The following is a 25249-nucleotide window of genomic DNA, read 5'->3' on the forward strand; positions in this document are numbered from 1 at the left end:
GGATCATAGATACAACTGTAATCCCCTTAGAGAAAATACAGATGAATATCTTTGTGACTATCATTTAACAGACACAAACAAGGAAAAAATCTCAAAACTTCAAAATTAAAAAGAATATGTATTTTTAGATATGCCATTAAAAAGATTGAGAAACTGCACCCAAACTGAGAATCCAAGAACCTTAGGAAGAACCCAGTTTTCGCAGCCCCCAAGAAGGTGGATAACATGGCAGGAACTCCCAAATACCTCTCAGTACTATCTCTTAACGTTAACGGACTGAACTCTCCAATTAAGCGACATAGACTGTCTAGTTGGATTAAAAAACAAGACCCTTCTATCTGCTGCCTGCAGGAGTCACATCTTGCCCGTAAAAACAAACACATTCTCAATGTTAAAGGCTGGAACAAAATCTACCAAGCAAACGGCCCTCATAAACAGGCGGGAGTTGCAATCCTAATATCAGATAAAATAGACTTCAAACTAAAATTCATGAGAAGAGATAAAGAAGGTCGCTACATACTAATTAAAGGATCTCTCCTTCAGGAGGATATTACAATTCTAAATATCTATTCGCCAAACAATGGAGCACCCAAATTTATCAAAGAAACACTACTTTCCCTCAAATCCCATATAGATCCAAAGACATTAATTGTTGGGGATTTTAACACACCACTCTCCCCACTAGATAGATCAACTCGGCAAAAACTCAACAGAGAAACCGCAGATCTAAACAGCTGCATAGATCAACTAGACTTAACAGACATTTACCGAACATTTCACCCAGCAGCATCAGAATACACGTTCTTCTCAGCAGCACATGGAACGTTTTCTAAAATAGACCACATTTTAGGCCACAAAGCAAACTTGTCCAAATTCAGAAACATTGAAGTTATACCTTGCATTCTCTCTGACCACAAGGGAATAAAATTAGAAATCAACACCAAAAGCCACCAAAGAAAGTCCGGTATCAAATGGAGGCTGAACAACACACTGCTGAATCATGAGTGGGTCATGGAAGAGATTAGAAAGGAAATTCAAATGTTCATGCTATTCAACAAAAATGAACACACAAATTACCAGCTCCTCTGGGACACAGCAAAGGCAGTACTCAGAGGCAAGTTTATAGCTCTGAGCTCCTACATCAACAAATTGGAGAGATCTGAAACTAACAATTTAATGACACATCTAAACCTCCTTGAAAAAGAGCAGCAAGATAAACCCCAATCCAGTAGACAGAAAGAAATAATCAAAATTAAATCAGAATTAAATGAATTAGAATCCAAAAAAACTATAGAAAGAATCAACAAAACAAAGAGTTGGTTCTTCGAAAAACTTAACAAAATTGACAGACCCTTAGCAAATCTAATCAGAAAAAGGAGAGAACACACCCAAATTAATAAACTCAGAGATGAGAATGGAAACATCACCACAGAAACAACCAAGATTCGGAACATTATAAGGGAATACTTCTCAAAACTTTATGCTAATAAGTTCGACAACTTGACAGAAATGGACCTTTTCCTAGCAAATATTGACATGCCAAAACTAAACCAAGATGAGTTAAACCAGCTTAACAGGCCCATATCAAGCATTGAAATAGAAACAGCAATAAGAGACCTCCCAGCTAAGAAAAGTCCAGGACCAGATGGTTTTACAGCGGAATTTTACAAGGCCTTCAAAGCAGAGCTCACACCAATACTCCTCCAACTCTTCAATGAAATTGAAAGAGGAAGCTCACTACCGAACACATTCTATGAAGCCATCATAACCCTCATGCCAAAACCAGGCAAGGACTCATCAAAGAAAGAGAACTATAGACCCATTTCTTTGATGAACATTGATGCAAAACTTCTCAACAAAATTTTGGCCAATCGACTTCAACAATTCATCCAAAAAATCATACACCATGATCAAACAGGATTCATTTCAGGGATGCAAAGCTGGTTCAATATACGCAAATCAATTAATATTATTCATCACATCAACAGGAGCAAGAATAAGAACCACATGGTTATCTCAATAGATGCAGAAAAAGCATTTGACAAGATCCAACACCCCTTTATGATGAAGGTTCTGGAAAAATTAGGAATCCATGGAACATTCCTCAATACAATAAAGGCTGTATATGACAAACCTACAGCCAGCATTATACTCAATGGTGAAAAACTAAAGCCATTTCCTCTTAACTCAGGAACGAGACAAGGATGCCCACTCTCTCCACTTCTCTTCAATCTAGTATTAGAATGCCTAGCTACAGCAATAAGACAAGATGCAGACATAAAGGGGATCCAAATAGGGAAAGAAGAAATAAAACTCTCCCTCTTTGCAGATGACATGATCTTGTATTTAAAGAATCCCATGGACTCCACTCCCAAATTACTCAAGCTGATTCAAAACTTTGGCAAAGTAGCAGGTTATAAAATTACCCCCAAAAATCAATGGCTTTTCTATATGCCAACAATGAGAAAAGTGTGGCTGAAATTAGGAAAGCAACTCCATTTGTAATAGCCCCACAAAAAATAAAATACCTAGGAATTAACTTAACCAAAGAAGTGAAGGACCTCTATGATGAAAACTTTAAAATCTTGAAAAAGGAAATCAACACAGAACTTAAAAAATGGCAAAACCTCCCATGCTCCTGGATTGGCAAGATTAACATCGTGAAAATGGCAATCCTCCCCAAGGCTATCTACAAATTCAACACGATACCTATCAAAATTCCACCCTCATTCTTCAAGGAAATAGAGGAGGCAATCCAAAAATTCATATGGAACAATAAAAGACCCCGAATAGCAAAAACACGTCTCAACGGAAAGAACACTGCTGGAGGAATATCAATACCAAATTTCAAACTCTACTATAAAGCCATAGTAATCAAAACAGCTTGGTATTGGCATAAGAACAGACCTCAGGACCAATGGACTAGAATTGAAAACCCAGAAATGAACCTACAGACCTATAGCCATCTAATCTTCGATAAGGAAGCTAAAACAATAGAATGGAAGAAAGACAGCCTCTTCAGTAAATGGTGCTGGCAAAATTGTTTAACTACATGTAGAAAACTAAAGCTAGATCCTTATATATCACCCTGCACCAGAATCAACTCCAAATGGATCAAAGACCTTGAACTCAAAGCAGACACTCTGAAAACATTACAGGATGGAATAGGAGAAACCTTAGGTCTCCTTGGCTCAGGCCGAAATTTTCTGAATAGAGACCCGGAAGCACAACAAATCAAAGAAAGGTTGGACAAATGGGATTGCATACGGTTGCAGAGCTTCTGCAGGGCAAATGACATAGCTAGCAAGATCAATAGAAAGCCCTCCGATTGGGAGAAGATCTTTACTAGCCATACAACGGACAAGGGTCTCATATCTAAAATATACTTGGAACTCAAAAAATTAAACCACCCAACAACAAATCCTCAAAGAAACAACTGCCCAATAAATAAGTGGGCGAAAGACTTAAAGAGAAGCTTCTCTGAAGAAGAAAGAAAGATGGCCAATAGACACATGAAGAAATGTTCAACATCCCTAGCCATAAAAGAAATGCAAATCAAAACAACATTGAGATATCACCTCACTCCAGTTAGAACAGCAAAAATCAAGAACTCTAACAACAACAGATGCTGGAGGGGATGTGGACAGAAAGGAGCCTTACTTCATTGTTGGTGGGAATGTAAACTTGTTCAACCACTTTGGAAAGCAGTATGGAGGTTCCTCAAAAGACTTCACATAGATCTCCCCTATGATCCAGCAATCCCACTTTTGGGCATTTACCCAAATGTTTACAAACAAGACCACACTAAAGCTACCAGCACAACTATGTTTATTGCAGCATTATTTACCATAGCTAAGATATGGAACCAAGCCAGATGCCCCTCAGTAGATGAATGGATCAAGAAAATGTGGTATATATACACAATGGAATTCTATGCCTCCATCAGAAAGAATGACATTTCCCCATTTGTTAGGAAATGGAAAGGCTTGGAAAAAATTATATTAAGTTAAGTAAGCCAGGCCCAAAGAAGCATAGGTCCCATGGTTTCCCTTATTTGCAATATCTAGTATAGGTATGAGTCAAGCAGAAAAGGTCAGATAATGTGATGTTAGGAAAATGAACCCTTAAATATGTATTTTAATGTTTTCGTTTCCTTCGTGCATATGTTTCTAACGCATTTATAAGATCATTTCTTTGTTGCTTTGTATGTCCCTCCCCCACAGTGTAACCCCCGCTTTCACTATATTTGATGTCAGTATAACATGTGGAGGAGATGGGGACAAACAAGTCGTTTAAGGATTCAGGTGGACCTGTTGCAACAATGAGAAGTACAAAATGTCATGTCAAAACCAGCTTTACAATGTCGGTGTGGGGGGGGAGGGGGGTATAATTGGGTGGGGGGAGGGGGGAGGCTGGGAAGGGAGGTGAAGGGTAAACAAAGGAGGAGGCTGCAATGCTGGGTAAGAAATGTATGCATTATCCTGCCCATGTAATTGTAGCCTCTCTGTACAGTATGTTCTCAAATAAAATAAAATAATATTTTATAAAAAAAAAGATTGAAAATACAACTCTACAATATGGAGAAATAACTTACAAATCATATTTTTGAAATGATAAACATATAGAAAAATACCTTTATACTCTTCATCTCCATAATAAACAATTCAATTTAAAATGAAGTTAGATCCTTATCTATCACCTAGCACCTGAATCAACTCCAAATGGATCAATGTAAGATCAGGAATATTACAGGAAGAGATAGGGGAAACACTAGTGCTCTTTGGCATAGGCTGAAAGTTCCTAAATAAAGAACCAGGAACACAGCAAATCAAAGAACGGCTAGATAAATGGGTTCACATTAAACTGCAGAATCTCTGCATGGCAAGCAAGATAAATAGAAAGCCCATAGACTGGGATAATATCTTTACTACCTATACAACAAACAAGGGCTTCGTATCTAAAATATACGTAGAGCTCAAAAAGTTAAATTCCCCAAAAACAAATTCTCAAAGAAACAACAACTTCAGCCCTCTGTACAGTATCTTTACAATAAAAAAATATAAAAGAGTATCTAAAACAAAAGTATAAAAAGAAACAAAACTTCATTAACAAGTGGGCTAAAGACTCTAAAGACTTAGAGACTTCTCCAAAGAGAAATAAGAATGGTCAATAGACACATGAAGGAATGTTCATATCTTTGGCCATAAAAAATGTAAATCAAAACACTGAAAATAGAAATGATACAATTTTACCCCATGTGTGGTTTCAGCTCTCTAAAGTCTATAATCTTTCTACTGCATCATTTTTTATTTTTCTCTTAATCTCTAGTAGCATATTCAGGTTTATAGTAGGTCATTTTGCTCCTTCCTTTTTACCACATCCTTAATCATTCAGAGGCTTTATGTATTATCTGCCCTATCTGCCTCATATATCAGAGGTTAGTCACAGAGAGGAGAAGATAGGCTGAGTATTATAAGGTTTAAAACTTTGGCATGCTCACTTCTACCCTTCATGACATGCATGGGTCAAAAGAAAAATACTTTCTCCAGTATAATTACAAGAGGATAGATTCATAATTTTGAAGTTAGCTATAATATATAATATAATATAGCATGTCCCTTAAATATGAAATTGATTTAAACAAAATGTTCAATATTGATTGTGATGATTAATTTTATGAATCAACTTGATTGGGCCACAAATATCCAGACATTTGATCAAAAATAATTCTGGATGTTTGTGAGGAATTTTGGGGATTCAATGATCATTATATTTGTCAGGCAAAATGGAATGTGGGTGAAACTGAAACAGGGAGCTCTTATCCGGCTTACTACCTTGATTGGGGACACCAGTTCTTTTCTGCCTTCAGACTTAAAACTGAAGTATTTGCTGGTTTTGAGACTAGAGGTTGCTTATATATATATATATATATATATATATATATATATATATATATATATATATATATATACTTTTTGGGGGGGCAAAGTCCGGTTATGGGGCCTGAACTCTGGGCCTAGGCACTGTCCCTCAGCTCTTCAGCTCAAGGCTAGCACTCTACCACTTGAGCCACAGTGCCACTTCCGGCTTTTTTCTTTTTGCTTATGTGGTGCTGAGGAATCGAACCCAGGGCCTCATGCATGCAAGCGCTCTACCACTGAGCCACCTTCCCAGCCCAGGTTGCCAATATTTAGACTGGAAGTGTACTGTCAGCTCTCCTGGGTGCCAGCTTGCTGACTGCAGATCTTGGGATCTGTCAGGGTCCATAATCATGTGAGTCCATAGTCCTCTTTCTTCTGTACTCTTCCCTTACACATGTTCTACTGCATCTGTTTTCTCTTGAGAACCCTGATGACTTTGATTTGGTGGTGAGATTGGTTCTACAAGAACAGTATATTAAGGATGGGTATTCCCAGTTAGGTCTAAGTTTTTTGGAACTGTTTTTTTCTTGGCTTCCAGTAAAAATTGAGCATCGATTGTCCAAGGTGTGATCAAACAATACAGACTTGCAAACAATCACCATTACTTACTTCAACCATGTATAAGAAACAAGGATCTGGAAGATAATGTGATACCTTCAAAGATGTTCTTTGAAATCCTAGTAAATGTAAGATTGATACTAATTCTGGTAGACAAAACATGGAGAGTAAATAATGAGTGGAGGAGCTCAGTTTCATAGATGATCTATGAGTGTTCTGAAGAAAATCCTTATCTCTGTAGCAAGAAGTAGGCATGGCTGACAACTAGACCTACATACAATCCTATCCTGTGCCAGCTGATTTACAATACCCCGAAGTTCACAGGGTACCTACTGGTAGCTGTGAACGGACTGCGTAGAAATAGAACCTAAAAATGTGTAAAAGGAATTTGTGGAAAGAACTTGAGGTGACCTGGAAAAATAGTCCCCTCAATTCTAATGAGTCACCTTTGTTAATGAGAACTGTCTCTCCTCTATAGGGATTAAGCCTGCATTTTTCTATGGAAATTGTAATGGGCCCTTAAGGAAATTGCTATGCAAGTCAATACCAACAAGTCTCAGGACCCCCTCCACCCCTGGGGCTGGACTCATGTGCCAGGAGCACCTAAGAGAGAGTTAGCAAGTATAACTCATTAATACTACTTGAGCTTCTAATCATATACACAAAAACCGGGGAGTGTATGCCAGAATGATACAAAGTTTATGGCATGTTGGTGGAAAGAACATAAAGTTGAATCAGGGAAAAAATTTTGTTAAGTGTTCACTTAATAGAAATTCTGAATTTCATGTTGGGACATTAGGAAGGGATTTAATGTATGGCCATATATCACTCTGAAATCTCCTAATCTTTCTGATCTCAGAAGCTAAACAGGGTAGGACATGGTTAGTACTTGGGTTGGGAGAAAGAGACCTAATCATTTCCTGGGTTGCCTTAATCAAAAAGCAGCCCATAGTGAGAATTTGAAAGACCATATCAGCCTTAATTTCTATAGAGAAAGGGATTTAAAAACTGAAGGAAACTGGGATATCACAGTGAATTTATCACTTGAGCTATGTTTGCCCACAATAGAACAAGGTAGAAGACATACTTACATACATACAGTAAAAATAAATTTATGAGAATGACCTCAGTGTCCTTGATAAAATCTGTGAGTGCTTTTCTCCGAACTGAATTGGTAAACCTAAATGCAATGTTAGGAATTTGATTCTACAATGGCAGTGCATGAAGGTAGCATTCAACACTAAAAGCAATGTAGACATGGTCATCATAATGGATACCAGAACCAAAGTATCATTCAGAACAGTCTGACTCATGCAGACCTAGTGTGGTGGCTAGTTATGAACGTTGTTCCTATAGCTAACAAATTGAATGCTTCCTAAGTTCTTATTTGAGCTGTATATGTAAAAAAGCTCCTGGTTAAGTAAAGACTAATAACAGACAATTACAATCCTGTTATTAATTTTCAGATTTAAACTAGTTTACCATAGACCCCTTGAATGAAGAGATAAGCAGTTCCCTTTAACAAAGTGTCCTCCTACTTACTTCTTAATCTTTTCCCAGTCTTCCCTAAAAAGATCTACAACATTTACCAGAGTAACTATGCACTGGGAATCAGAGTTTTCAGGGACTACTGAACTGAAACTAATTCCTTCAGACTCAAAACACAAGTCAAAGGCTTATGGAATTTAGGCAATCCCTAGATTTTTAGCTCAAGTCCATTTCACAGTGGGCCTAGTGGGTTTTGGAGCTTTCTTGTGGTTAGTTCCCCAGTCCTGGAATTCATAATTAAAGCAGCTGTATCCAGCAGCTGGCAGTTTCCATGTTCCTGACCTATGAAGTGAAAACTAATATTGAAGAAAAGACCAAGCAGAAGTTGGTAGATTGCTTCTATCTGGGAAAATATGAAGCCCAAAGCAATATTGCCTTCCTGGAGGGAGTGCAGACATTAGAGCCATCATCAAGGACTTGAAAGATTCAGGAGTAGTGATTCCCACATCATTATTCAACTTGTTATTTTGCCTGTGCAGAGGACAGATGGAGCTTGAGAATGACAGTGGATTATAATAAACTTAACAAGGTGGCTACCTCAACTGTAGCTGCTGTACTAGATATGGCTTCAAATCCTAAAATATTAACACATCCTTGCACATAGTGTGTAGATATTGAATTAGCAAGTATACCTTTTTCCATCCAAGTCAATGCAGACCACCAGAAATGGTCTAATTTCAACTAGCAAGGTCAGCAGTGTTTCTTCCCTCTCTTGCAAACAGATATACACCTACTTTCCAGTTCTATATTACCATAATTCCCATGAATATTGTTTATCCTTTCCTTCCAAATGATATCACACTGATTCATTACGTTGATAACATTATGCTTATTGGACATGTGAACAAGAAGCAGCATTTTCTCTCTACTTATTGGCTAAAAATTGGAAAACCATTTGAGCATCAGAGGCAAAAATTAAATCTGTTAACATATCGGGAATCGCAATGAAATGAATAGAGATTCATTGATGTAGGACACATAGATTTACTTCTACTTAATGGAAAAGTAAGTTTGTGTATTTGCTCCTCTTAAGACCAAACAATAGGCCTCAAACCTATTTGGCTTCATTTGAGTTTGAAGGCAACATATTCCGCAGTTGAGCCTATTAGTCTGGTCAGTTTACTGAGTGACCTGAAAAACTGCTATTTTTGAGTGCAGTCTCGAATAAGAAAGGTGTGAGCTGCAATGAGCATATGCTCTAGCAGATGCCAGGCCACTGGAAGTGTTATTCATAGATGGGAATGCCACTCTGAGCCATTGGCAGGCCCCTTATAGGCAAATCACAGTGCACCTTAGCATTTTGGAGCACAGCCCTGACACCTTCTTCAGATAATTCTTTTGTGAATTGCTCTTGGTCTTCATAGACTAATCTCAGTTCAGCAAATTACTGTGTATCTTGAGCTTTCTATCATGAATTGGATTTCTCCTCCCAAGCCATACAGTTTGTTTTGCACAATAACACATTCCATTATGAAATAGAAGTGTTTTTATTTTTAAACAAAATCAGGTGCTAAAGGCATAAATTACATGGAAACAAAGTGCCTAAAATCCATGGTCTCCACTCTTGCTGCATTATCTTTACTATCCTAGCCTGCATATCTCATGTCAGGGGGTATACCTCATGCTAAGTTTACAGAGACTGAGACTAGTAGATAGATGATTCTGTGTAATACACAGTTACACACCTGAAAGTGGATAACTGCAGCATTATAGTTCTTTTTTGGAACTGAAAGAGAGTGGGGGTTATTCACTCATCTTGAAGAAGAAATAGGGTATGTGGTTATTAGTGTATAATAATTCATGTTTTGGAGTTTAAGATTTGGCTGGATGATCAGGAATTTGGAGGGTACATGATTTGAAAATTGGTGACAAGAAATTTGGGAATAAAACTACCAGTACACAGAAATATCATTGCTCACATTTGGGATACTTCAGTGACTAGGGTTACATGTACTTGTGACATCAGTCTATATATCCACTCTCTCATTACCTAAAATGGTCATGGCTTCATTAACATGAATTTCTATTCACTAAAATCAACCAGTATATGTCATCTTTGAGTTCCAAATCTGTCAGCAGTAGAGACCAATATTGTATGTCCAATGTGTCGGGGAGGGGTGGGGATCAGCCAACTTACTTGTTGACAAGTAGATTATATCAGACTTCTTCCCGCATGGAAGGAAAAGCATCCTGTACTTATTGGAGGAGGTATTTGTTTGCCTCCCCTGCATATGATGTTTCTCCCAAATACCCATGCTTACCTTATCTAGAAATGGTATTACATGCAAAATTACCTTTGACCAAGTAATTCATAACAAAGATAGACAGCCATGAGCCCAGTGATCATGGAGTTCTCTGGTTTTGCCATGTTTCCCATTACCCTGGCGAAGATGGCATGACAAAAGGGCCTTTGGATTGGTCAGTGACAGTGCCAGCAAGATTATAGGTACCTGGTACCAAGAGAGTGTTCAGAGCTATTCTCTTATATTCAAGATTCACTGGTATAGGAAGCAAGGTGGTGAAAATGGGAGTGGTAAACCTTTTTTTTAATTCTAGCTACTCATTACCTTTGTTTACTATCTTTGCAGTCTTGTGCTCTACTGGCCCAGTGGTGTTAGTTCCAATGGAAAGAATGATTGTACATATAAATGGTTCTCTCACAACTCTGAATCAATCAGAAAGGAAAGGAATTACTGTGAGTACTTGAATGATTGATCCTGGCTGCCAAGGGGAAACGGAGTCACTACTATACAATGGGAAAATACAGAAGACTCCTTAGAGTACTTCTTAGTATAACCATGCTCTTCAATTAATTTCAGTCAATGAAACAATACAACAGAATATCTAGCCAGGATCTAACAGAGGATCTAATCTAGACAGAGGGCAAATCACTGATAGCTTTCAGGAACAAAAGTTAATCACCTTGCCAGAACCATAACTAGCTAAGTGTTTGCTGAAAACAAAGGAAACAGTGGTAATGATTATAAATACCAAGTCGTCCGACATTCTATCATTTAAGCCACAGTGCCATTTCTATTATTTGTGTGGTTGATCAGAGATAAGAATCTTAATGATTTTTCCTGCCATAGGTGGCTTTGAACCATGATTCTCAGCTCTCAGTCTTCTGAATAACTAGGATTATAGATATGAGCTGCCAGTGCCCAGAAATGACTGTTTTCTTATTCAGACTTCAACTATATCATGGTATATAATTTGTCAAATCCTAGAATTTGTCAGCCTTCACAACTGTATAAATTAATTGCTTGTCTTTCTATCACTCATCTATCTATCTATCTATCTATCTATCTATCTATCTATCTATCTATCTATCTATCTATCTATCTATCTATTATCTATATATAATCTATCTGTCATGCACCTACCAATCTACATGCATACATGCCCATCAATCTATCAGTCTTCTCAATAGACACAAGTTGTATGTCTAAGATTGATGTAAGGCAAATAGTTCTGTGGTATTTACTCTTTTCCCACATCAATGTACCTTCTACTGAAGGAAAGTCATATTCAGCTAGAATTAAACTGTATGTTGCTATAAAGCACACTGTTTTTATTTCTTTGTTATAATTGATAATATGATGTTGTATTTGAATGTCATAAAGTTTAAAATTTATGTATACATTGTTTATTATGGAAACAAATCACATATTTGTTAACGAAGTGAAAATTTTATTTCACCTTTTTATTTTCCAGATATACATCTCTGAATATATGTTGATTATGACCTATTATTACTTTCATTACCCCACTGAAACCATTTTGTTTTCAGAGAACTTGTTTTGGGATGAACATAGAAAGCAGAGTAAAGCACGGTATCAAAGACTTTGAAAAGGTGGCAATGAATGAAAAGTACTTCGTGCTATACAATCTTTAGATGATCATCTGTCCCTTGTGCATCATCTTGATTTTTCATGTCTCATTCATACCTCAGTGATAAAGGGATGAACTGACTCAACCCCCCCCCCCACTCAATAGTTTTATTTTGCATTAGAGGCTAAGAAAATCTGATATGTGTTTTCATTATTTATTTTCTTTCTTTTAATAAACGTTTAGACCTTCAGCAGTATTGATTTTTATTTGGGTGCTGCATATAATTTTACAGCTTGTTCAATCATCTATTAGATATAACACATGCTGTTTTAGGGGAAAATGTCTGAGATAGACTGATATGGACGGCAGAGAACAGTTCACTGATTTGTGGCTTAGATGAGCCAACACATACAACATTCACAAGCAAACCACTGAAGATCAGCAATAGTTCTTATCCAATTTACTGCACCTCTGGGAGGATAGTTTCTCAGTAAACAATGCTTATACCTTAGAAAGCTATTTATTATGAGGACACTGGATACACACAATGGATATGTTTTGGGACTATCTAGTTTTGTGGACTTACCCAAGAAATTTGTCTAACAAAGATTTAGAAGGGATGAAGACTAGTAAATTTTTTAGATTACCAATGTCAAGCCAGTATCTTCAAATCGATTTTGTCATGAGAAAATTTAAATATCTGCTGAAATTTTTAAATAAGTTTTTTATTGTGAAAATACTGTACAGAGGGGTTACAATTACATGAGGAAGGTAATGAGTACATTTCTTATCAAGCATTAAAGAAACAGATTTTTGGCCACAGAAATCAAATTCAAATAAAAATATATTACTGGTAAATGCACAAAGCATTCCTAAATTCCTCCCAAATAATTCAGCCTCAAGGTTAAGTATAGATTTTTCTAGAGAGGTGGCTATGTTGATGTGGAAAATATGATTAGATACTTATGAAGCACAAACATTCATGGGAAGAAAATATATCTCCGGATTTTCTTGTCTATTTTGGCAAAGACTGGAATATTTTTAATAGTTTCTATTTTCTTCAAAATTGAAATAATAAATATATAAAACTCTTATAACGAGAAAAAATAACCTGTAACTCAAATGCAAGAACACTTGACTAGAATATGGAAAAGCCTGGATTCATTCACCAGAATTGAGAAGAAAGAAAAGGTATAAATTCTGAACTATTTATAGTATGCATATCTAACATGTATACATATATGTATGCAATATGTAAAATAAATGAAATATAGATGTGGGATGGACACTACATACACTTATGGTTTGTGTCATTAATTTTGTGGGGAGATCTTGAACTTTAGCTGTGTGCAGGATATCTGAAGTCAGTCTGGTTGGTTCAAATCTCAGCTCTTCCACCTATTGCTGGGCTTTGGGAACTTTAACCTCTCTCTGTGTGCCTCAGTTTTCTTTTACATGAAATGAGGATTATTAATGTACTCAACTTTATAACATTAGTGTAAGGATTAAAAGGCTCCATAAATCCAGACAATTTAGATGGAATCTCATACCCAGAACACTCACTTTTGGCCTCAGTCTAAAATCCATATTGAGATTTCTAGTTTTACTCTATGATTGAAGTACTACACAGGAACACGTGTATTTCCTAATTCTAGATACAAGAATCACCGATTTATAATATGCTAGAAACTGATATGCTTCACCTCCCCCCCAAAACAAATTCAGAAGAAATCAAGTGGGAGAGTTTGTTGAATGACAAAAATAGTTAGGTAATATTTCATTAACAGGATTGATCTACAACAGATTGAAAAAAGCAAAAACAAAGCAGAAAATATGACCAAGTAAAAAGAGTACTAAGTAAAAGAAATAGTTAAATTAGCAGCAGAAGCACAATCCATTTTCAATTTTTCTTTCCTTTTTTCTGCTGTCATGTAGTATTTCATTATTTTGACATAAAATAGAAATTATATGATTTATACTACATGGCCTACATAAATATTGTAAAAATACATAAAACACATGTTAAAGTTCAGAATTCTTTATTTCTCTATTTCTTGGTACTTTACACTAGATCTAAGTTTGTAGTTGTCATGCCCCATTAATCACTATGCAATAGCTAGCACAATTGAGGTATGGAAACAGAGAAAAAGCCTAGAGAATTTCTAAAACTTAGTGGAAATGCAAATCCTTTTGAAGCAGGATCACAAAAGACCCAAGGTTTTGACAACTATGATTGATTGTGAAATTTCAACATTATTTTTAGTTACTTTGCATAAAGCACAATTGTCCTGTTTTGGAGGGTGGCCTAGTTGTTGGTTGCTGTTAATTGACTGTTCTGTGTTTGAAATGCCTTTATCCATTTATCTTCCTAAGTAATATTTGAAGCTTTTAGCTTCAGTTTCCAAAATCTGGCTACTGGAAACTACTGTAGAGAAAACTTTTGGCAAGAGATACAATATTTTTGAAAAAAGGGTATTATTTAATATCTTGTATTAGATCATCATGGAGATCATGTGAAAAATACTAGTTCAGTGTATCTATAAACGGACTCATAAATTTTAATTCAATGTGTGAAAATTAGAAAAGTACAGGTTAATTTCTTTCTTGCTCAAGGTAAGTGAAAAATGCGTAAAAGAAAGACAAATAAATAAGCTCAAGCTTTTATATTTGGACATTTCTTTTTCAGTCAGGGTGATACCATTATCCTTGGACATTATGAAGGTAGAAATATGCATGTTTCTCAAATCAGTAGATTATTTGCTTCTCCACTTGAAAACAATGTTTTAGATAAATGGAAGGCTTGAAGTAAAAAAAGAATCTAGGGGCTGGGAAGGTGGCTCAGTGGTAGAGCACTTGTCTTGCATGCATGAGGCCCTGGGTTTGATTCCTCAGCACCACATAAGCAAAAAGAAAAAATCCAGAAGTGGTGCTGTGGCTCAAGTGGTAGAGCACTAGCCTTGAGCTGAAGAGCTAAGGGACAGCTCCCAGGCCCAGAGTTCAGGCCCCACAACTGGACCCCCCCTAAAAAAAGAAAGAAAGAAATCTACAGGAAGAGGTAGCACTATGGCAATATTCAGAAGTGATAATGGTTGTCTTCATGGTGAGGATTGGAAGCCAATGGAAGGACCCCAAGCCTACAACCACAGGCTTCTTGGAACAGAAATGGTCTCAAAAATCAATCTATATGCTCAACAACAGTCTTGTACTTTCTAGACCCATATTGCCTCTTTCTGTTTCTCTTTGAAAAAATTTTTTCCATTGTTGACATGAGTAAACTCATAAGCCAGTCCTAATTTTGGTTTACCACATTTACAGTTTTTGAGGTCAGAGGGCAAAGGAAATCAATAAAAAAGGAAACTCTACAGGAGAATGCTGAGCTAAAATTTTGTGAGGAATCACCATCCTCTTATACCATGTACAATCTCAACTCTTTATTTTCAATAAACAGAAAAAAGTCTGTTGGTAACTTTTTATTATAACAGTGTTTTTGTTCAATTGTCTACCACTAGTAGTTTTAAAAGAAACTATTTTGGGTGTTTTCCTCAGAGTATCTTAATATTCCCTATCAAATTTGCAACCCAAATGTACTAAAGTCAGCAGGACCTAATATCTAATTTACTTAAATGTATGGTAGATTCCAGTGCCAAGGATCATCCATGGCCATTGCCCTCCTTCAAATATTCATGAGTCTCCGCAGTCCAAAACGCATTAAAGGTGGGAGAGATGCCAACGACACACAGTCTTCCCAGTGACAAGGAGCCTTCTCAGATCAAAGGAGCAAGATGTTAAAGACTTCAAAATAAACTGTCTTTGTAAGAGACACTCATAAAAGAAATGCTAAAATCTTACTCCTTATTTCCCATGATGATACATCAGTGAAAATAAAGTGAAATATTTTTTTAAAAAACTAGATGATTAATCTCTTTGTGAACTCTCTCCTTTCTTACCACTGCACTTGATCAAAACAAAGCTATATGTTTATGGATTAGTACCACATCATTAGAAAATATTATTAATATCTTCAGAAACAAAATAAATGACTACTGAGAAATTAATAGCAATTAAGCCAACATAATTTTGCTCATGGTGCCTCAGTAGCATGTACAGAATACAACAAAAGCAAAGGGCAAACAAGAATAAAGAACTGTAAAACATACCTATAAAGCAAATATATATATATATATATATATATATATGTATATTAGTTTAGTTGTCCCTTTCTGTTATTTGTCATCTGACGGCATCTGCTCTTACACCTGTGCCCCCTTCGTTGGTTTGTTCTGATGCCCTGGAAATATTAGGCACAGAACCAATGTCATAGCTAGCCATTCCTATGATCATACTCAGGCATCAACTTGCTTTAAAAAAATACATTAAATCAAGTATCAACCCCAGGGCTCTGAACTACTTCTGACTGACAGGTCCAGCAGAAAGTTCCAGGCTAATTACTTCTAAGGAATAGTTCCCAGTGCAAAGAGTTACTACTGACCTACTTTGGACTTGCTGAAATAATTTATCAGGTAAGATAATTAAAGGAAGATAAATCTGTTTCTAAAATGAACCAAGTTCCAGAAATATTTGTTGAAACCATAAGTTGGTATTCCCACTGCTATCAGATGGGACTTTATTACTCTATGCAGAGTCAATTTTACTATATTTGTCTTATTTATAAGTCATTCTTTTTCTTTATGAATTATATTTGGCAGGATGTATTTGAGAGTCTCTTTGATGTGTAAGTGTGTTAGTTTTGATGCTTTGCAGTCTAGATATAAAGAGAAATAATCCTTTAAGTCCTTCTCTTTCCCTTCCCTTAACCCTTTCCTTATAACCAAAGAAACATAAACCCTTTCCCCTTTTAAAGGTGATTCAATCGCTTTGAAGTCTGTTTTTTAAAAAAGGACAGTAGATACACTACAGGGTGGGTCATTGATCTTGCTTAATTTTAACCCTCTTCTGGAATTTTAATACAGTCATATATTGAGGTAAATATTAATAACTGAAGAATCTTTCAAAGAAATGATTTTTATTTTGCTTATTTAAAAAATCTGGCCATTTTCTGATCTACAGTCTTGATGTATCCATAAGAAGAAAACGGCAAGATAAAACCTCAAAATTAAATCACAGAACATAAACTTGGTCTTATATTAGATTATAAGCCATCTGTTTTCTCAAAATAAAAGCATTAAATGTTATGTCATTAGTATCATGGCTTTATCAATGCCATCCTCTAATTATGATTTTTCTCTTCTTTCCAACCCTCCTTCTCCTCATTACTTTGTTTCTTCTTCATTTCCAGTGTGCCTTGCTACTTAATTCAAAAACCCATCTAATTATGTAAAGATGATCAACTTACTCTCCACTGGCTTTTTAATTCTAACAAAATATTTATCTTCATTTTGAATTTCCTAAGTATTCTTGAAGAACTAACCCCCTGTGGCAGATGTAGAATATTAATTGCTTAGGCTAGGGTTAGAGAAAGATCAGGAATTACATTTTACCTTTACATGTATATTGTAGACACAAGAATATTGTTCTTTATTAATATTTACTGATATTATATTATTATCTCATAATTCACAATTGAGCAAATTTGGATGCTTGGAATTATGTTTGCTGTCAAAGGAAAACATAAAACAAATTGCTGAGCTGTACCCTGTCATTACATAGAGATGCAATATTTTATATTTTTAAGAGGATCTGGCCATGGTTTTATTCAAAATCAATGATCTATCGAAGCTACTGATTCAGTGAAGATTTTGGTATTACTACTACAGTCAGATTATAGCCTGACTCCCCCCACCATGTTATTTTATAGCCTTTTTAATTCCATGCCTATTTAATTTCATTTATTGGTGTGTTCTTGTGTCCTTCAGCTGTTTCTAATTTGCCCTTCATGGTTATAACTAAATACAATATGTTAACATACAAAGGTAGTTATGTAAATGAAAATCAATGCACTCAATTTGGCACCATTCTTTATTGCTTACATTGGACATTTTAAATACATTTTATTTAAACACTAACAACTTTTCATTCTGCCTGGGTAGTATAATGATCATCTTGGCTCTCTGCCCTTGCTGCCTTCTAATCTTCCCAGCAATGGCCATTTAGCCTCATCTGTAGGCTCAGACTTATCCAGAATTTTGGAACTAATCTTGTCCCTAGGCTGAGAGTATTCAAGATATCCTAGCCAAAAGCTAACGGACACAGCATCAAGTCAGTTCTGATGGTGGTTTCATTTTGATCTTGTAATTCTTTCCCAAGGTGTACACTACACTCTTGCCACAACTAGTAACCAAGGCTTGACTTTCCACATCTGTTCCACTAAGTAGAAATCCATCTGTTTTTTTTTCTTCCTGTTTTGGCCCCTAATTCATTTTGCTGATTGATACTTTTTCTCTCCATGATCAAAAGTCTGCCTCATACTTCTCTTGGTCCCCTTTATAACTAAACTCCTTCTGAACTCCATAATTGCTGCAGTTTGACACTATCACCCATTTCTGAACATTTCTGATGCCACATGAGCCTTGACCAATTCTCCTTGCACAGCCTTTCCACCATCTACCTGGACTTCTGCAAAAACACTATTAGTGACATTTTGCCCACTTGAGTGGCAAGCATCTCTAGTCAACAGCTCTAACCTGTAGGTCTTGGGAGTCACTGCAGTAAGTGCATTGCCTGAAACCTAGCCATCTCATTATGCCAGACATGACAGGAAAGAACTTTTTCTAATTGTATCTTTGATTGAATTAACATGCCAACATCCTCCAGTTATTTTCACCTCATATCTTCAGCTTGGCCTCATCACTTAACCACTTCAAAACTTGGTTTCCATTTTGTAAAACTAAGAAAATAATAGAACCTACATTCTGTAGTTAAAATTTACTGGTGGAAAGAAAGTAAATAAATAAGTGGGCTAAAGACTTAAAGAGAAACTTCTCTGAAGAAGAAACAAGGATGGCCAATAGACACATGAAGAAATGCTCAACCTCCCTAGCCATAAAAGAAATGCAGATCAAAGCAACATTGAGATACTACCTCACCCCAGTTAGAATGGCAAAAATCAAGAACTCTAACAACAACAGATGCTGGAGGGGATGTGGACAGAAGGGAAACCTACTTCATTGTTGGTGGGAGTATAAACTTGTTCAACCACTTTGGAAAGTAGTATGGAGGTTCCTCAAAAGACTTCACATAGAGCACCCCTACGACCCAGCAATCCCACTTTTGGGCATTTACCCAAATGTTTACAAACAAGACCACAGTAAAGCTACCAGCACAACTATGTTTATTGCAGCATTATTTACCATAGCTAAGATATGGAACCAACCCAGATGCCCCTCAGTAAATGAATGGATCAAGAAAATGTGGTATATATACACAATGGAATTCTATGCCTCCATCAGAAAGAATGACATTGCCCCATTTGTTAGGAAATGGAAAGGCTTGGAAAAAATTATATTAAGTGAAGTAAGCCAAGCCCAAGGAAACATAGGTCCCATGGTTTCCCTTATTTGCAATATCTAGTATATGTATGAGTCAAGCAGAAAAGGTCAGATAATGTGATGTTAGGAAAGTGAACCTTAATATATGTATTTTAATGTTTTTTTCTTTCATGCATTTGTTTTTAATGCATTTATAAGATTATTTCTTTGTTGCTTTGTATGTCCCTCCCCCACAGTATAACCCCTGCTTTCACTATATTTGATGTCAGTATAATTTGTGGAGGAGATGGGGAAAAACAAGTCGTTTAAGGATACTGGTGGACCTGTTGCAACAATGAGAAGTACACGTTGTCATGTCCAAAATGAACTTTACAACTTTGGTGGGGTGAGGGGAGGATTGGATGGGGGGGTGGGGGGAGGCTGGGAAGGGATGTGAAGGGTAAACAAAGGAGGAGGCTGCAATGCTTGATAAGAAATGTACTCATTATCTTGCCCATGTAATTGTAACCCCTCTGTACAGTATGTTCACAAAAAATTAAAATTAAAATTAAAAAAATGACAAAGCCCACAGTATTCAGCCAATAATTTTTTATCTGATACTATAATCTCAAGTCTTGGTACTTGGAAAGCAAAACTGTCATTAAAAAAATAATCATATAAGAAGGCAAAACTAGGCAAAGGAAATGTCTTTAGAAACTTTTAAGGAACATGTGTATATCTTTATGAAAATAACAATAACTTGAAAAGTGTTGATAAGCTACAGATTCATTCAAAGATCTTTGAACCATTTATGGTAAAGCAGTGTGTTTCTAATCATTTGAGGGCTTTTAGAAAAGCAAATAAGCCCTATGCTTAGAGAAGAACGAATGAATTGCTATGCTTAAAAAAAGTAAATGCTCTATAGTGGGTGTGTGGTATGTGGATATAGGAGTTACAGACCTGCTGTCAGAAAGCATGAAGTATATAGGGAATAAGATTTGGTGGGAGAGCATTTTGCTCCACCTAACTCAGTTGTGGGTCATAGTAAAAAGTGTAGGAACCAAGTTCCTGGGGCTAGGTCCTCATGATGCTCTCTCTGCTAGCCCTTTGTGGGCAATAATGCTGGCATTAGATGAGGTGGCAGGTGTGACTGTCTGTCTGCTGATATGTTTGGGGAAGTAGCTGATTTAGCAGTAATGGGAGGTTGGTTGATGAGAAATAATAAATAAATTCATGGTGAAATTGAAGACTATATTTGGGAACTGAAAACCTTAAGTTATCTCTTTAACCTTGAGCCACATACTTTAAGTGTCAACCATTCCTATAGAATTTTGCTGGGGGTTGTGTTACTGAGAAATGAACTGAAACACATTAAAAGTTTTTTTCTTGTTGTTTGTATGTTTGTTATTTTATGGCCTACTGTATTGGAAACCTAAGGACCCAAAGCAGATTTAAATCCCAACTCTTGTTTCTATCTTTTAGAAGATTGTGAAATTATCAAAATATATATGAGTCAAGTTTCAATATATTATATAATGGGTAAATGCACTATTCATTGTCCCTCCCTCCCTCCTTTCCTTTCTTCCTTTCTTCCTTCCTTCCTTCCTTCCCTCCCTCCTTTTCTTTCTTTCCTTCTTCCTTTCTTTTTGATGATCAGTCATGGTTTGGGAGTGGAAGAACTCAAACATGAACAAATTCAATTAAAATGCATATATGGATAAAAACAAAATAATTTTGATGATCTACTGTACTTGGAAAACACAAGTTTACAAATCATTAAGATGATTAAAATGCTCTTAAAAATATACCTCCTAGTGGTCAAGCCAGTACCTGTTGCAGATCCTAGCTGCTGAAGTATTTGGCAGGTACTTGTAAGAGTTGCTGAGTAGTAGAGGAAAAGAGAACTTGATACTATAGGGCAGTTTAAAGAACATTTTTTGTCTTGTCATTTCATCTTACAGATACAAGCATTCTCTCTATTTTAAATCTCTGTGTTACTTAGACCTACCATCTTAGAATATCAGCAACGTTCATGTGTTGAGTCACATGGTGATAACTTAGTTGACAGTATTAGGAAGCAGGGTCATGGGTGGGTAAATTTCTCAGGGAAACAGTCCTCATAAATGAGATTGTCATTCTTTGAGTGAAGCTGGGAAGAACACCCTTACTCCTTCCTTTCTACAATGAGATAAAGGCTGTCATTAAAACTGAAGGCCTGGTACTTCTCAGATTCCAGCATGTTAAGAAAGTTTCTGTTTATCAGATACCTAGTGTATGACCCTTTTGTTAAAACAGAATTAAGACAGCAATCATCCACTTTTTCTCTTGATAATGTGTCTTGAGAGAGATTCAGGTCAATAGACTTTCTTTTCCTTCTCTGTGTTAACGGTGACAGTTCTGGAAGCTTTGGTGATATCTTAATGTATGTTAACAAGTAATTCCCTGGACAGATGACTGGCTGGCCCACATTTTAATCATGCTCCAGAAATTCCCTGCTACTAGTAAAGCATTCATCTATCCAATCCTCCCCTCCTCCCCACCCTGGTAACTCAGAGGGAAAAAAAGATGAATCTTTCTCCCTTTTAAGAAAGGCTGATGAGTAAAACATAAAGCAAATAAATGAATGACATCATTTTGTTTAAAAGAATGAAAATATCAGCTTACCAGACATCCTCAGCATCTTCATCACATTCTGCACCAAACTGGCAAATATCACAGGTGGATGTCTCCTTCTGACTGGTTTCTCCAGAACCTTCATGAACTATAGGAGAGAAAAACATAAAGGAAATGCAGGTTCATTGTATGTTTGGTCTCAAAAACCCTGAGAAAATTCTAGATAAGGATGTTACCTCAATGGCCTTGTTTGTTCCTGGTCCTGGGGTTTTATAAAAATGTCATACTCAACTCAACTCTTTCCCCTCTCCCCTCCAACTCTAAGAATAATCCTCACACTACCTATATTTCTTTCTTCTTCTTCTTCTTCTTCTTCTTCTTCTTCTTCTTCTTCTTCTTCTTCTTCTTCTTCTTCTTCTTCTTCTTCTTCTTCTTCTTCTTCTTCTTCTTCTTCTTTCTTCTCTTCTTCTTCTTCTTCTTCTTTCTTCTCTTCTTCTTCTTCTTCTTCTTCTTCTTCTTCTTCTTCTTCTTCTTCTTCTTCTTCTTCTTCTTCTTCTTCTTCTTCTTCTTCTTCTTCTTCTTCTTCTTCTTCTTCTTCTTCTTCTTCTTCTTCTTCTTCTTCTTCTTCTTCTTCTTCCTCTCCTCCTCCTCCACCTCCTCCTCCCCTTCCCCCTCCTCCTCCACCTCCTCTCCTCCCCTCCTCCTCCTCCACCTCCTCTCCTCCTCCCTCCTCCTCCTCCTCCTCCTCCTCCTCCTTCCTCTTCCTCCTCCTCCTTCTTCTTTATGGTGCTTGAACTCTGGGCCTGGGCTTTTCAGTTCAAGGCAAGTGCTCTACCACTTGAGCCACAGCACCACTTCTGGTTTTCTGCTGGTTTATTAGACATAAGGGTCTCACAGACTTTCCTGACCAGGCTGGCTTTGAACTGTGATCCTCAGATCTCAGCCTTTTGAGTAGCTAGGATTACAGGTGTGAGCCACCAGCTTCTGGCAACACTTCCTTTTTTTATAGCAAAAGAAAAAAAGAAAAGCAAAAGACAAAAGAGTGTATAGGATTTATGAAAATTGACTAGCCAATCAGTAGACTACATAAAAGAGTTATTTATTTTATTAAAAGGATTCAGGTTGTTCTCTCTCTAGAGAAAAACCAATCTATTTTTAAGAAAACAATGTTTTCTTGTTCCTAAATTTTTGAATTTTTCATTGACTATTTAAAAATATTAGATGGGTCATCTTATCTAAGTAGATATGTCCATTTTTTCCTTAAGTTTTTAAGCTCTTACAAGGAACAAATGGGTTATAAATCTTTAGAAAATGACTGTCTTTTATAATTTTTTGATTCTCATATAAATATCTCACAGAGCTAATCATGGTGATTTTCTCTGAAAGTCATGAGCATAAATTTTATTTTTAAATGAATATTCAGCCACTAATGATCATTATTGATAGTTGCCACCTGCTCCTGAGTAGAAGTATTAAAATAAGCCAAATTATAAAATCAACCTTTGACATCAAGATACAATAGTGGAAAGCGCCCAGGCCCAGAGTTCAAGCCCCACAACCAACAAAACAAACAAACAAAAACCCAAATAGTGTCTGATACACTAAGGAAAGTTTCTAGATTTTTGAGTGAAAGAAATGAGCAACGCTTTTGAGGTAATGTACTACTGTTTACCCAATGAAAACATATATAGTTGAAACAAAAGTAGCTGCATTTGTAAATAAACTTCAAAAAAACTAAGTTTACCTATAAAAGTAACTGCATTAATGTCAAAGATCATAAAGTTTCAATAGAAAAAGAATTTGAGACAATTCTAACTACTCAAGAGGCTGAAATCTGAAGATTATGGTTCAAAACCAGCCCAGGCAAAGTAATCTGAGACTGAGACAGTCTTATCTTTAAGTAACCAGCAGAATGCAGGATGTGGGAGTGTGGCTCAAGTGGTAGAGTATCAAGCCAGGGGTGATAAGCCAATCAAGAATGTAAGGCCTTGAGTTCAAGTCCTAGTATAGGCTTGTAAGCACACACACACACACACACACACACACACACACACACACACACACACACACACACACACACACACACACACACACACACAGGGAACATGAGAAATTTCTGGCTTGATGAATTCTAATAATGCACTTTAACAAAAATAACATATAAACATGCTTCAGGAACCTGTTAAATCCAACTCTGTTTTAACATGATAATTACTCATCATTTTTCTTTATATATTAGCAAGAGCTTTTAATATTTATGAGAACAAAACCTTTCTTTTTAACTTTGAATTTATTCATGTGTAGATGAGGAATCTGATATACAAAAAAAAGATAACGGACATAAAAGCAACTCTTGGAGCGCTCTCTGCTGCATAGGTCTTCTAGGAAAGATAGGTAGACTACATGTTTTTCTAAAACAGTACACTTTTACTTGTCCTTAATGGTCTAAATTTGCATTGTTTTCCCCATTGTTTGATATTGTGTTTAATTTATGAATTAATCAGGTCAAATTTAATTGTGAAAAATATTCATATGTGGTTTTTAATTTGGACATTTTGGAAAATGCTCTTCCTCCCCCAAAGAAGAAATTTTTGACTGTGAAACAAAGAACAGCACTTATCTACCTGGTTCCTATAATACAAGCAAGACCATTAGAGTGGACCATGGGATGAGAGTTAAGCTGGGGCCTTTCCCCAAGGGAGACTGAACAGCTGAGGCTGGTCTCTTTCTTTATTACTTTCTTATTATTAATGCAACACAGAAAGTGCTAATGGGAGAGAGCCTTTTAGTGTTAGCAAGATTAGCAACTTTCAGGTTAAAACTTTCCATCACTCAGGAAACATAGGAACAGAAGGGGAAGGTCCTTAATGACCAATGATAACCACTTAGGGAGCAGCCCCATTTTCTTCCACAGCTGATATCCTTGGTTAGGGATTTACTGAAAATAATCCAGGGATGAATTTTGCTATGTATCAGAATATCTATATTTGTACCCAACGTCCTGGGCTTGAACTCAGGGCCTAGGATCTGTCCCTGAGCTTCTTTTGTTCAAAGCTAACACTCTATCACTGGTGTCAAAGCTCTACTTACAGTTTTTCTTTTTCTTTTTATGGGGGGGGGCGTGAGGGGGTGGAGTGGGAGTTAGTTTATTGGAGGCAAGAGTCTCCCAAACTTTCCTGCACTGGTTGGCTTCAAACTGTGATCACTCAGCTTTTTGAGTGCTAGTATTACAGGTGGGAGGCACTGGTGCCTGGCTCTTAAGCCAAATTTTTATAAATGGATAGGCATTTGTAGAATAGAGATAATTGAAAACTTCCCTGTGAGGAAAAATTCAATTCAGAAAGTTGTGTCAGT

General features: G+C 36.5%; 1 protein-coding gene across 1 annotated transcript in view; it reads right to left on the reverse strand.

Annotated features, from left to right (window-relative positions):
* Tmeff2 (transmembrane protein with EGF like and two follistatin like domains 2) overlaps positions 1-25249 on the reverse strand; it is a 264679-nt gene that overhangs the window by 94096 nt on the left and 145334 nt on the right. The window contains exon 5 of the mRNA XM_069995691.1: positions 21947-22043. Coding sequence (XP_069851792.1) covers positions 21947-22043 — 97 coding nt within the window. The remainder of the gene's footprint in view (positions 1-21946; positions 22044-25249) is intronic.

Source organism: Dipodomys merriami, unplaced genomic scaffold, assembly GCF_024711535.1.
Source record: "Dipodomys merriami isolate MVZ:Mamm:240054 unplaced genomic scaffold, mDipMer1.0.p SCAF_49, whole genome shotgun sequence".
Taxonomy (NCBI): domain Eukaryota; kingdom Metazoa; phylum Chordata; class Mammalia; order Rodentia; family Heteromyidae; genus Dipodomys; species Dipodomys merriami.